General features: G+C 53.0%; 1 protein-coding gene across 3 annotated transcripts in view; it reads left to right on the forward strand.

The window, feature by feature from the left end:
- Positions 1 to 307: 307 nt before the first annotated feature.
- The window catches only part of LOC144931216 (solute carrier family 35 member F5-like), a 40,578-nt gene continuing 26,829 nt past the window's right edge, over positions 308 to 14,056 (forward strand). The window contains exons 1-6 of one of the 3 annotated variants that reach the window (XM_078855039.1): positions 334 to 498; positions 2,844 to 2,906; positions 3,532 to 3,678; positions 3,931 to 4,065; positions 8,373 to 8,424; positions 9,383 to 9,552. In XM_078855039.1, coding sequence (XP_078711165.1) covers positions 2,865 to 2,906; positions 3,532 to 3,678; positions 3,931 to 4,065; positions 8,373 to 8,424; positions 9,383 to 9,552 — 546 coding nt within the window. In that variant the 5' untranslated portion in view covers positions 334 to 498; positions 2,844 to 2,864. Of the gene's footprint in view, positions 499 to 2,843; positions 2,907 to 3,531; positions 3,679 to 3,930; positions 4,066 to 8,372; positions 8,425 to 9,382; positions 9,553 to 14,056 lie in introns of all 3 variants that reach the window. The other 2 variants (XM_078855043.1, XM_078855040.1) reach the window with 2 other exon arrangements.

Raw genomic sequence — 14,056 nt, forward strand, 5'->3', positions numbered from 1 at the left:
CGCCTGCAACGAGTACAGCAACAACAACAACAACCACCATGGCACAGTGACTTGGCTTGGTGAGGGGGGGGGGCCGCGGGGGTAGTGGGGGGGCTGCGGGGGTAGTGGGGGGGAAGTAGGGGGGGGGGCGCGAGGTAAGTGGGGGGGGGGGTGCGGGGGAAGTAGGGGGGGGCCGCGGGGGAAGTGGGGGGGGTGCGGGGGAAGTAGGGGGGGGCCGCGGGGGAAGTGGGGGGGGTGCAGCGGGGGAAGTGAGGGGGGGCGAGGGAAGTAGGGGGGGCCATGGGGGAGGGGCATCACATCCTGTGGGCACGTGATGCGGAAGCGAACCGGAAGCAGCGTGACGGGTGAGTAGCCGCTTGATCAGAATGAGTGAATTGCGGAGGAATCCGATCTAACCTATAAAGCTCTTCTGCAGCTCTTCTACACAAATGTCCAACAGGGGCGGATGAGAACGTAACAACAAAGTGCAATAACAGAGTAGTGCAAAGTACAAGAAAGGTAAACAAATCACCCAAACACATAAAACAAAACCAACCCCATCCTACAAAATCGATTGGTGAACGAGATTTGACACATCGGTTCATTTTCATTACCGGTAACCGCACGCAAAACCGGTTACCGGTTTGCTGCACATATATATACAGTATGTACACATGGCGGACAATACACAGATTTATACTGGTAGGAACCTGGTTACACCAGCCCACGGGATTATTGTGTCCGTCCGTCCGTCGTGCGGGGAGGGGCTGGGTGGAGGGTGGGCAGGGGCTGGGTGGGCAGGGGCTGGGTGGGCAGGGGCTGGGTGGGCAGGGGCTGGGTGGGCAGGGGCTGGGTGGGCAGGGGCTGGGTGGGCAGGGGCTGGGTGGGCAGGGGCTGGGTGGGCAGGGGCTGGTCACCCCGTGGTGCCCTTATAAAACTCAACGTTTAACCTACTCACGCCGGCTTGTGCCCGCCCTCACAGTCGGCCATATTTGCGGAATACATCACGCTGCCGTTGACCCTGGCCATTGACCGAGCAACCCAACGTTCCTACCGGCTCCCTCCGCAGGAGGAATGTGTTAATTGAGAAGCGTAGGGAAAACTGCCGTTGTCATGGTTTAGCACACTCGACTTAAAATCCAGAGATCGCCGGTTCGATTCGATATCCTGGCGCGGCAGCTGATTTGAGACGTTTAAATGGGTAGGCGACAGTATTGATCGGCAGGTCGCGTGTGGTGGGGTAAAGCGTGGGTACGCCCACCTTTGCGAACACGTCTGGTCAACGTTCAAAAGTGCAGTAGCCCAATGACGATTGACATCAATTAATCGTCTGGTTGCAAGTGGTGAGATAAAGTGTGGGTTTCTCCACCTCTTCCGAGACATCTGCTTTTCGCTTGCAAGTTTCAGATTCACTTCAATACACCCGTCCTTGGACGGGCAAAAGGCTAGTTTAAAAGAATGGTGCAAGTCTGCACATTACATTGGTTAATCATGGAATGGTCAACCTTTATTGATTACAACACTTCTTTACCCAGGAACGCCTCTGAGTTTCTTCACTACAGTATTATCAGGATAGTTAAGCTTGAGATTTTATAGCAATTTCCTGTTTGGGTATTTTCATACTTGGAAGGAAACCGGATTACAATATGTGTGAATAACAGAGATGAGGAATTCAAACATCTGCAGCGAAACAATGACCACTTTCTGTCATTTAAAGAAGTACAATTTTAGGGGTTGGGGGGGAATCACTTGAAATGTATTATGCAACCAACCACATGAGATTATTTTCTGTACTTTTTCCTAAAGGCATCTCCCTGCCCTTAATGGGCATGTCTTACATAAGGTGACACCATCCTTGATCGATCAACCCTACTCCAAGCTTGTTCAATTAAATGGGTGTGCATACTTTCATAAAATAAAATTCCACCTAGATCACGACTACACCCAACAAACATTTTCAGCCTGAAATATTCCTTACACTAGTACGGTATCGATAAACCCGACCAAGGCTTCAGATGTATGTGGTGTATGTTTGGACAGAAGCATGTTGTGTTGTGTGCTGTTGGGAAAAAAAGTTAAACACGTGGTTGTAATAGACTGGGTGGTAGACTACAGAGTACACACGTTAGCAAGCAGTGCATTAACGTACTGTATGTAAATATAACTAGTCCCTTCCAAGATTATGATGAGTACAGTACTGGAGTGTATCTGATAGGATGACCACAAGCACTCAACAAGGTTACTTCCTTGTCACAAATAACTGGTTTTGAATAGTCCAAGACACCTTTACAAACCAGATTCCAAGATGTGGAATGCAGTTTAGAAAAAGTAGCACATGGCACTTGAACAGTCTTCTGATAACATATACAACTGCCAAACTATTTTGATATTTAAATGCCTTCAAATATTATATAAGGTGTAACGTTGCTGCTTTAGTGAACCTATAAAAGGTAAAAAAAAACAATTCAAGGGTTTGTTTACTGTACCGAGAGAAGAAGAAAATCAACGTTTCCGCTGGTCTTCAGGACATATTAATATTCCCTAAGAAACATTTACAGATAATCTTTTCCTGAATAATGAAGCATATTTCTGGAGAATGGTTATATCAAGAGTGAGTTTCATGCCTTAATAATAATTATGGTACTCTTAATCCACTGCTTGATACATGCCACTCCATGCAGTCTCAGTTACAGGGGTTTAACGACTGCATACAGTACTTTTTTTTTTAAACCTGTTTAGTGCAGGTTGGTGGAGGGGTGGGAGCCAGGCCACCAGAAAAAAACTAAGGTCACCAGAAAGAACCAAAGAGTAAGGTCACCAGTTTTATAGTGTGGTCTGCTAACCATTGCGCCATCACTCAACAGGCCCAAACAAAGAATCCTAAAATGCTTCTTTCCGAGCCAGTGGAAAATCCTGCATTATTAAAGGCATGTCCAGAACAGTGCATGCACCTATGTTGCACATTGGAGAAAAGCATAGCAAAGTTCAGAACACATTGACTATGTAGAATGGCCATTTGGCTGTAAACACAATAAAGGTACAGTCTTTGGAAGAGGTAATGTATTCAGCAAAGCTATAGCATATGTTCAGGAATGTGAGAAATGTATCCAAAATGTCTGCTTTCTTAACATGACCTCTTAATTGCAAGCCAGGAAAAGTGCAGTATATGGTAGGGGAAGATGTTTTCAAGACAATGGATTAAATATGGATATCTGGCTCATAGGCTCATAACACTATGATGTACTCTACAGAACTGGACCTTGTGTGTGATAATTCATGAATAGGCATGCGTAACAGTAGATTACCTACTTAACAAAACAATGGTATCCAAACTGCGCCATCCATATAACTACTGGTCCCTCGGGACCTTACATAGTGACATTTTGCATTATTATAATGGTCTATGTTTTTTATTTCAATCACTATATGTACTAGAATAATGAAAGGTTTGCTTTATATGCAATATTTGCCAACACAAAACTGTTCAAAATGGGTCCATCGACGTGTAGCCTTCTGGGGCTTTGCTTTAACATTCACACTTTCTGTCCACAGTGTTCAAGATCTGAATGCAGTGCTAAGTGCCACAGGATGGACGGTGGGCGGGCGGGCCCAATGCAGACCCGGCGGCGCATGCTGCTGGGCATAGGGGTGCTGCTTCTGGTGGACTTTATCTGGGTGGCATCCTCAGAGCTCACCTGGGTACAACACACATTGTGACCAGCAACATGCTAGCTGGCAGTCATGCCGTCGTGTTCATTGTTGGGTCATATTCAATGTAGTCAGCTTATTTCAATTAAGCCAATGTCTTCAGTCTTAGTGGCCCACTTACGACACACAACCTGATACACACAGCCTCGGTGTATATTCAGGAGAGAACAGGTGATGGTTTTCTGGGTTGTGCCTCAATGTAATGCAATTTCTGTTTTCCTGCTGAATCTGCCATCTCTCTAGTACATCTACACAGAGTTCAACAAACCGTTCTTCAGCACCTTTGTGAAGACATCTCTGTTCTCTTTCTACCTGCTGGGCTTTGTGCTGTGGCCGCCATGGAGACGAGCTTGTGCACAGGGATGCCCTACCCAGTCGGTGAGGGCACGCAGAACACCCAGCTTTCACATCTTGGATGCCATGGCTATTCCGTCATAGATGTAAATTGGACAAGCTCCTATGGAAGATTGACTTTCACAGGGAAGACTGTAGTCAATAGATTATGTATAAATCCCTTTATTTCTTAAGTGGCTATTCACCAGCACTGGCTCGAGCAAGCATGGATGTGCTGATGAGACACTGTCGAAAACATTCCAGAGTTTGTACTGAATCATCGCTGCTGAAATTGTGCACTCCCAGAAGGCCTTGTGGTCGAGTAAGTGTGCATTCCCAGAAGACCTGTGTTTGATGTAAAAAATATTTTGTGGAAAGACGGATATATTAAGGAGCTGTACTGTCTGCAAAAAGGTTAGCTTCAGAATGTGTGAAGTTAACGAACTTCAAAGATTACTAAAAATCCCTTTGCTCCCCATTGCATTGAAATAGATCTAGAGATAAAAAAAATTAAGTTGGTTTGCATTGTAGTTGTTTTCGAATTCTTAGGTGTTTTTTTTTATTAGTACAGTATTAAATAGAAAATATATATCTTTTAATCATTTAGAAAAATGCACACATATAAAATATTGCAAAGCCAAGATGAAAATACAATATTTAAGCAGGCAAAGAAAGCTTTTTTAAGAAGCCTTCAATCTGCCTCAGTGTTCCTTAATGTTGTGGCCTCATTGTGGGTAAGGCTGTTTTGTATAATGTTATCTGATGATGTCACTAAGGCAGCAGGGATGTTCTGTAATAACTATTCTCGGCGAGTATGAAAATACTCTGGTTATGTAGCTTCACAACTGAAAATTAAACATGCCACCATATTTCCCTTGTGTGCAAATGGGGGGTGATGTAGTGACATAGCGCTGACTTATACAGCAGCTGCAACTGTAGGTGGGCACTTAGCGCACACGCCGTTGAGCATATACGCGGATGTGCCAGCAGGGCGGAGGAACTGGAACAAGGGTCACCGTAGACTTCGTGGGGAAGCCCCTGGAACCGCCGCGGATTGGCGGGACAGCTGCTACGCAAAATTTGCGGGGTGAGCGGCTACGCATCCGTGAGGGGAGAGCGGCTGGATGTCGACGGCGAGAGCGGCTATGCAAGGAGGTGGGAGCGGCTATGCATCGACGGAGAGAGAGCTGCTGGGCGTCGACGGCGTGAGTGGCTATGAAAGACGGCAGGAGCGGCTGCGCGTCGACGGCGAGAACGGCTGTACATCGACAGGGAGAGAGCGGCCGAGTGTCAATGACAAAAGTGGCTACGCCAGGTTGTGGGAGCGGCTGAACGTCGAAGGAGAGAGAGTCTGCATGTCGACGGAGAGAGAGCGGATGCACGTCGACGGACGCGCTCGGCTCAAAATGGCGTGCGCCATTTTGAGCCGAGCGCGGGAGCGCGTGGAGGAGGTGCGAAGAGTGACGTAGCTGCAAGAAGCTGCTCCTGCTCTGGCACGGGAGGCTCGCACAAGATTCCTGCATAGAAAGTGGATGGAGAACGAGATGCCCTACACCTTCTGGTCAGCGCTATTGGCGCTGGGACGTGAGGCATACCCACTTTTGGGTGAGGGGGCGCTCAATCTTCGAGTGGCGGAGAGGCTGCGGGAGCTGGCAAGAAAATTGAGGGTTGCCCTGCCCTCCGCCATTGGCCCAGAAATGTCATCCTCAACGGTGGCCAGGAGATAAAGGTCTTCGAGGAGAAACAGCAGCGGACAAGGTGGGAGGCCGCGACATGGAGCCTGCAAGATATGGTGGTGGCGGTGGGGGGCCGGGGGGCTCAAGCAACAATATCCCTGCGGGAGGACCCGTGGCGGGGAAAGCTCCGTCTGTCGGGCCACACTGCTGTGTAGTGTCGGGGTGACGAGTAACCACCTGTAGGTCAGCCGTGCTCGCTGGGTCTTCAGCATAGTCAACTCAAGCCCTGCCAGACCGGGTCTCTTAGGCCTACCGAGACCGCCAAGTGCGAGGTCTCGGGGACCGGATCCAAGTGGGCGCTGCCGAACGGTGAGGAGCCATGCCCTTTGAGCCGAGGACTCTGCCTCCATCGTCTCTTGGCCCTCTGGGTTCCAGAGGTACAGGACCCCGCTGATACGGGGGTGACCGGCGCCATGGACCGGATCACGTGAGCTATGTCCCGGGATGGGGACTCTCTCTTGCACTGAGAGGGGATCTAAGAGTGAAGGGGTATTGGGGCTAAGGGCCTGGGTTAAAGGGAAATTGAGGTGGTGTGTCGGTTGCAGGGAGGCACCGCGTTGGGTGTGTGGTGTCGCCGATTCGCGGATGGGGGGCGCTGCGTTGTGTGTGGGGTGTTGTCGATTTGTGGATGGGGGGCCTGTGGGAGAGTTGCCGATTCATCGGTGGGGGCGCCATGCAGTAGAGTTTGCCGATTCGCGAGATCGGGGGCGTCCCGTTGGGGTGAGTGTAACGGGATTGTGGGGAAGTTTTATTTTTTCCTCGTTGATGTTCCACGAGTTAAGGGAGTTGCCCTGCCTGCCTACCAGTTGTTTCTGCTGTATTGGCAGCCGGGACGGCTGTTTTTTTTAACGGAGGGGGGGTGATGTAGTGACATAGCGCTGACTATTGTACAACTGCTGCAACTGTAGGTGGGCACTTAGCGCACACGTCGTTGAGCATATACGCAGGTGTTCTGGTAGGGCAGAGGAACTAGGGCAAGGGTCACGGTAGACCTCGTACAGAAGCCCCTGGAACCCTCTGGTGGGTTTGAGAAGGGAGGCGTGGGTAGGGCGGATCCAAGCCACGCCGAGGGGAATATAAGCAGCAGAGAGCGAGAGCTCCAGGCTGCCGGTTCTGGGAGTAAACTCGTCTCGTCGTCACTGTCGTCGTCACCACCTTCATTGCTGCCGCCTTCACCCGATCATTGCACGGCCGGACAGTAGTTGGCTGTCTCGGTCGATGCTGTCGGTGCAACGCGGACAGGGTCGTGTCTGGGCCAGGTCGTGCGGCAGCGTGGTCGTGAGAGAGAGGGGGCCCGAGTTGGTGGCGGGAACTCAACAACAATAAAAGGGGAGGACAGTGCCTCCTGTGACTACCTCGTCTCTGACTGATGTGTGTGCGACACATGCCACCTGCACACACACACAAGCCTCGAGCAAGAAGGAAGAACAGACCTACGACACTCCAGATGTATTCTGTACTTTGCCTAATGTAGCAATGAGAGAATTTTCTTGATACAGTAGTACCTAATGTGTCACAGTTACATACCAAAATGTGCCCTTTGTGGAGCAGAAACAGACTGAAATCACATCCCTTCATGACCTCAATGCAACATCCATCTACAAGTATTTATTTCACAGTATAATTTTTATTTTAAAAATCTCATCACCAAATTGCATATTCATATTCAATGCATGTTGTACAAAAATATGCTTTCTAAATGGTGGCATGGCAGGATTATTTTAAAGTGCCTCAATCTCTGTAGATGTACTTTGGGATATGGTCATATTTAGACATCGCACGAGTCTGATTTGTAAGTTATTTTGTTGGTTTGTCAAAGTGTCATTACTATTTTGCAAATGTCAGTAGCTCAGGAAGAAATTACAAAAGTAAACAAAACAGTATAAAACCAATTATTGCTTTTGAAGTATGTTTAGTGGAGGTCTTATTAGGTGGTTATTGATCAAGGCCAACTCCTGTAGCTAAGCTGGCCATTGCAGACTTCCATTTGCTCTTAATCACCAATACATATGTCGTGACAGGGTGCCATCTGTTGACCAGAAGGGATAATTACGGGTATTGGTGCGTTATATAATAGCCAACCATAAGGGGGGCGTAACTGGGCTAAAGGTCAGAGGCGGGGATCAGCTCCGGGAACCTGCTCGAAGGTTCTAGAAGGGGGCGTTGCATGAAGCGGGGCTTGGTCACGTTGAGGAGTATATAAAGGGGACGTAACCGGAGGTTCGGGGCTGTCGTAGGGGTCTGGGTCTTGGCTGCCGTCACTGTCTTCGCCGTCATCTCTTCTCCATCGCCCGGCCGCATGGCCGATCCGCTGTACGGCTCCCATCGTCGTCATGGCTGTATTAGTCAGCCAGCTATATAGTTAGACGTCGGCGATTTGGCTGTATGAGTGGGTCAGCCATGCGTAGCCCAATATACATGTTGCTCCGTGATTGTGCCTGTAAAGTGTGAGAAATAAACAAGGAGCCCTCTACACGTCGTGTCTCGGAAGTCACTCCCTACACTTGTACCACATTAATTTGTAATGACACATCTTGTGTCTCAATACTGGTACTATTATAAGGCAGGTGTTGTGACAGTATACCATTGTACAAATGTTCTTCCTTTTCTTATCAGAGGGAGCCACTATATGTACCCGTGGAGGACAATGAAGAAGACAATACCACAGGTGGGCAGTGCAGCTGGATTTTTCTGTGGGTCTTTAATTAAAAGTAATATCACTCAGAAGCGCTCAATTGCTAGTGAAATCACGCACAAACCTGCCTCCCCGCAACATCCTAGAAACACACGTGGATGACAACGGCATCCTGAAGCACGGATTCTATATAACAGTACAGCACGTGTATATTTCTTAGAATCGCTGGTTCACATATGCAGTGTGTAAGTGATATGTGTGTGTGACTGGTGTGTGTATTTAGAAGGGAACCCAGCCACATGAGTTTGATTCCCGCTCTCAACATCAGTGACGAATATCGGTACCGGCCCTGGGCCTTCCCTAGGTTGACTCAGCCTTAAATGAGTACCTGGTGCAGTGTGTCAATATCAGCACTGGGGAGACAAAGGTGGCCAGTCGTGGTGTTGGCCACCCATCCCCTTGTGTACTATGCCAGCCTTAATAGTTGCTCACTAACAGTCCTTGCTCTTAACAGTCTGTTGAAGACTATATGGGTGATCTTTGTCTTTTGTGTATATAGCGATTGACGTGATCGTAGTGATGATAAATTATATCTTGATTTGTTTAGTTTATTTGTTGTGTGTCACCCCATATTTTGCCTGAAAAATGTGGAAAAGTGCATTGCAGGTGCCTTCAGAAGAATTTTTTAAATTATGTATCACCTTGCCCTGCAATTCACATACATCTTGACATTGTTGTAGTTAACGTCATTCCATGCAGATTGTACTGTCCCTTCTGAATTTGGGTGGCCAGGCACCTGTATGAGGCAGCAAGTAGTTGGCTGACTTATCTGCCTATTTATACATTATTTGAGTGTTTTCCTCTGTGCGGGTTGGGTTTTTGTCTTCCAGTTTGCTTTCTGAATAAATGGCCTTGAAGACACATGGATGCCTCCCTGAGAATATATCTGTTATATGTGCCTCAGTAGTTTATGTGCACTGTGGTGGTGCAGGCGAAAGGCCATCGGAGGGCGCAGCGGGTCCTGCAGAGGGCGCAGCCACCCCTGCGGAGTGCCGAACGCCCTTGCTGCAGGACTCCGTGTCTGCAGGAGGTCCCCCCCCAGGCAACAGGAAGCTCTCGGTTGCACAAGTAGCCAAGCTCAGCTTCTCTTTCTGCTTCGTGGTGAGCCTTGTTTTTCTCGTTCACCCATGCAGTTTGTGCTTCGTATAAATTACCAGCAATACAATGTCTTTCTCATTTCAAGCTATGCAGTACAAGGTTGTGAATAATTTAAACAGAACATCTATATGCGATCGGTTTCAAGCTCCCCAGAAGGATTTACATAACAAACCACTCCCGACCGATGAGACTCAATGAAGTTTAATTCAAACTATGGTTTTCCTTGCGTATTTTCCAAATTTGCAAAGTTTAAAAATGTCACACCGCATATCACTAGTTTGGGATTATACGTAGCAATCATAGCCACCAACTGGCAGACCCAATGCCCCAGGTCACTCTTGAAAATGAGACAATACTTGTCTCTTAATTTATCACCTGGTTAAACAATATTAACTTGTGAACTTGTTCAAACAAATTAAATCGTAAAGCTTTGGTCCAGAAGGCCCTCTGATAGATAAAATGCTATTTTAAATTAAATGGTTGGATATATTTTTTACCATTAAACAGGTGTCTTGCATAATTATTTTATTTAGTACAATATCTGCAAAGATCAATACTGCTGTACAGTTGGATCCTACTGTAAATTAATGGATGAGAATGATCATCTTTATTTAGACTGGAGGAATCTGATGAGCAATGAAGCTCTTTTTCACAGATGTCCAGTAAGGGCAGGTCAGCAAGTTACAACAGCAAACAATACAAAAAACGATAGGAGTGCAAAATAGAGAAAAAGGTACAGTGAGGGAAAAAAGCATTTGATCCCCTGCTGATTTTGTACGTTTGCCCACTGACAAAGAAATGATCAGTCTATAATTTTCATGGTAGGTTTATTTGAAGTGAGAGACAGAATAACAACAACAAAAATCCAGAAAAACGCATGTAAAAAATGGTATAAATTGATTTGCATTTTAATGAGGGAAATAAGTATTGGACCCCCTCTCAATCAGAAAGATTTCTGGCTCCCAGGTGTCTTTTATACAGGTAACGAGCTGAGATTAGGAGCACACTCTTAAAGGGAGTGCTCCTAATCTCAGCTTGTTACCTGTGTAGAGGAGTAGAGGAGAGTGGTGGCGTCGCGTGCGCTGTCCGGTGCTGTGACATCACGGGACGTGGGGTCGCACGCGCCGGGCAGTGCACGTGACGTCTCGCCTCAGAGGGTATTTAAGGGAGACCCCGTGACGTAAGCGGGGTCACTGGAGGAACGGGGATAGTGGAAGGGGTGAAGAGGGAACCCTTATAGTGATACCTGTTAATAAACCCTGGCGGAAGCCCCTAACTCACCTCCGTCTCCGAGTACCTCCGTCTACAACAGCAACAACTACTTAACAACTGGTGTCAGAAGTTTACACCGTCGCCAACATGTCAAAAGCGGGCGCACGGCGTAAGAACCCACCGGCACATGACTTAGAGGGTGCCGAAGGCGGAGAGGAGGCTCCAGCAGTGACCCCGGAGCCCGGGACCCCGGTGACGGTCCCCATGGAAACGAGCGGGCCGGAGCGGGAGGATTCGGCTGCGGGGAGTGCCAGCTCACCGCCGCCGCCAGAGACGGAAAGCGTCCCCGCAGCTCTGCTGCACCAGCTCCTGCAGGCGGTGGGGCAGCTGACCGTCAGGTTGGCCGAGGTGGAGGCACGGACGCAGCCAACCGCCCCGCACTCGAGACGGGAGCAACTGTCAACTGCCAACGTTGAAAGCGCCGCCGTTTTCCCAGCGACCGCTCCACCGGAAATGGCCGTCATGTTGGCTGCGACGCAATCCGCGGCGGCCATGTTGGCTCGGGAGACGTATGCGGCCGCTACTACGGCTGCGACCGCGGCGGCCGGCGGACATGGCTGCCATGGCGACCGCGACGCCGCGTCTCTCCACCGACGCGGCCGGGGTTTCTCGGCACGCCGCTCCTGCGGGACCAGCCGCCGGCGACGACGCGGCCCTACATCAAGCTGCGCCCGCCGGGGGGGCCCCGGGTAAGTACGCGCGTGCCGTCCTCGCCGGGCCGCCGGGGTGGGCAGCGGCGGCTGCCGCTGCCCCGTACATCGCCGTGCCGCCGGAATGGGCCGCGGGTGCTGCCATGGCGACCGCGACGCCGCGTCTCTACACTGACGCGGCCGGGGTGTCTCGGCACGCCGCTCCTGCGGGACCAGCCGCCGGCGACGACGCGGCTCTACATCAAGCTGCGCCCGCCGGGGGGGCCCCGGGTAAGTACGCGCGTGCCGTCCTCGCCGGGCCGCCGGGGTGGGCAGCGGCGGCTGCCGCTGCCCCGTACATCGCCGTGCCGCCGGAATGGGCCGCGGGTGCTGCCATGGCGACCGCGACGCCGCGTCTCTACACTGACGCGGCCGGGGTGTCTCGGCACGCCGCTCCTGCGGGACCAGCCGCCGGCGACGACGCGGCTCTACATCAAGCTGCGCCCGCCGGGGGGGCCCCGGGTAAGTACGCGCGTGCCGTCCTCGCCGGGCCGCCGGGGTGGGCAGCGGCAGCTGCCGCTGCCCCGTACATCGCCGTGCCGCCGGAATGGGCCGCGGGTGCTGCCGCGGCTCCACCTGTCGCTGCGCTCACGGGGCCGGCCACCGGCGATGCCGCGGCTCTGCACCTCGCCGTGCCTGCGTCCCTTGTCATGGATGACGCCGCGGCTCCGTGTTATACCGCCGCGTCTTCGGCGTGGCCCATGGAGGCTGCAACGCCGTGGTGCCTCGCCGCGTCGCGAGAGGTTGCGGCGGCTGCGGCCGCTGTCCCGCACCTCGCTGCGCCGGCGGGGTGGGCCGCGGGGGCCGCCGCAGCTCCGTGTTATACCGCCGCGTCTTCGGCGTGGCCCGGGGAGGCCGCAACTCCGTGGTGCCTCGCTGCGTCGCGAGAGGTTGCCGCGGCTACGGCCGCTGTCCCGCACCTCGCTGCGCCGGCGGGGTGGGCCGCGGGGGCCGCTGCAGGCCCGATTTATACCGCCGCGTCTTCGGCAACGCCGTGGTCCCTCGCCGCGTCGCGGGACGACGCCGTGGCTTCGTACGCCGCCGCTGACAGGTGGGTCGCGAAAGCGCAGGTGCCTTCACACCTCGCTGCATCTATGGCGTGGCCCATGGGGGCCGCAACTCAGCCGCACTTCGCTGCGTCTACGGCGTGGCCCATGGGGGCCGCAACTCAGCCGCACTTTGCTGCGTCTACGGCGTGGCCCATGGGGGCCGCAACTCAGCCACAATTCGCTGCGCCTACGGCGTGGCCCATGGGAGCCGCAGCACCACCGCACCTTTCCGCGTCTTCGGCGTGGCCCGCGGGAGCCGCAATGCTGCCACCGCCGCACCACGTCGCGTCCGCCGGGTGGCCCGCAGGTGCCGCTTGGCTTCCACACCTCGCGGCGCCGCGCGGCCAATGGCAGCGCCGGTTACCCGACGTTGCGCCGTTTGTCGCGCAAGGGGGCGACTGGTCGGCCTTCCAGGACCGGTTCGACGCGGCATACATGTCGGTCGGCTGGTCCATGGAGGAGGCCTTGCCGGCGCTTCCGACCTGCTTGGACGAAAGGGCTCTGCAGGCCTTCAAGTCCATCCATCCGGCCAATCGGGCTACACTCCCGGCGGCCTATATCCAAATGGCCAACGTTTTTGAGCCGCCGTCCACCGCGCAGCTAAAGTTTTCATTGCGGCGGCGGGAGGAGGGGGAACTGCCGCTGGCCTTCCGCTGCTCGCTCCTGGCCCTGGCACAGGCTGCATACCCTGACCTGTACGGCAGGGCACTTGATTCTATGGCCTTGGGGAAGCTGCTTGACCTGGCAAGGGAGCTAGGAATTGCTCTGTCGATCAACAATGATCGGCAGATCACATCCTTGGCAGTCGCCGAAAACATTCAGGCGCACCTCTCCCTCCGCCAACGGCCTCAGATGGCGGCGTGTGCGGGGGTCCCGGCGCCGGACGGGGGGGTCACCTCTCAGGGGGTGGACACCCTCGCGGCCCTGGCGGTGCCCGATCGTCGAGGAAGGGGGGCGGGTGGTCGCCGTCCGGAGCAGCGGGGGCGGCCGGGACCTTCCCGTCCACAGGAGGCGGACACGGTGGCCTGCTTCCGCTGTGGTCAGCGGGGCCACATTGAGCGGGGCTGCCGGAATGCCCCGGGGGCCTTTGGAAAAGGGACTCCACCTTCTCCTAGACCCTCCTTGGCATCGGGTCCGGGGCCCCAGGCGAGTCGCGACGCATCATCTGCGCGGCCGCTCCCTTCACCTCATGCATCTAGCGGGGCTAGGACCCATCGTCATGGGGTTGTCCTCGAAGGGTCGGGTGCACCATCGTCATCACCCCCTCAATGGCCCAGACAGACCCGCCACTGGGATGCACTTGCGCATAGGATGGTGGCGGCAGCTGCCGGCTCCTCAGCGGTGGCAGGATATGTGCAAGGGGTGCACGTTCGCCTCCTGGTGGATACGGGGGCATCGGCCACCATTATTTCGGAGGACATTTTTGGGCTGCTACCCCGCAGCGTGGGTCCGTTAAGGCCGGTTCGCGGGGCTTGTGTCGCCGCGAACGGCGGCAGT

Source organism: Lampetra fluviatilis, chromosome 1, assembly GCF_964198595.1.
Source record: "Lampetra fluviatilis chromosome 1, kcLamFluv1.1, whole genome shotgun sequence".
NCBI classification, from domain to species: domain Eukaryota; kingdom Metazoa; phylum Chordata; class Hyperoartia; order Petromyzontiformes; family Petromyzontidae; genus Lampetra; species Lampetra fluviatilis.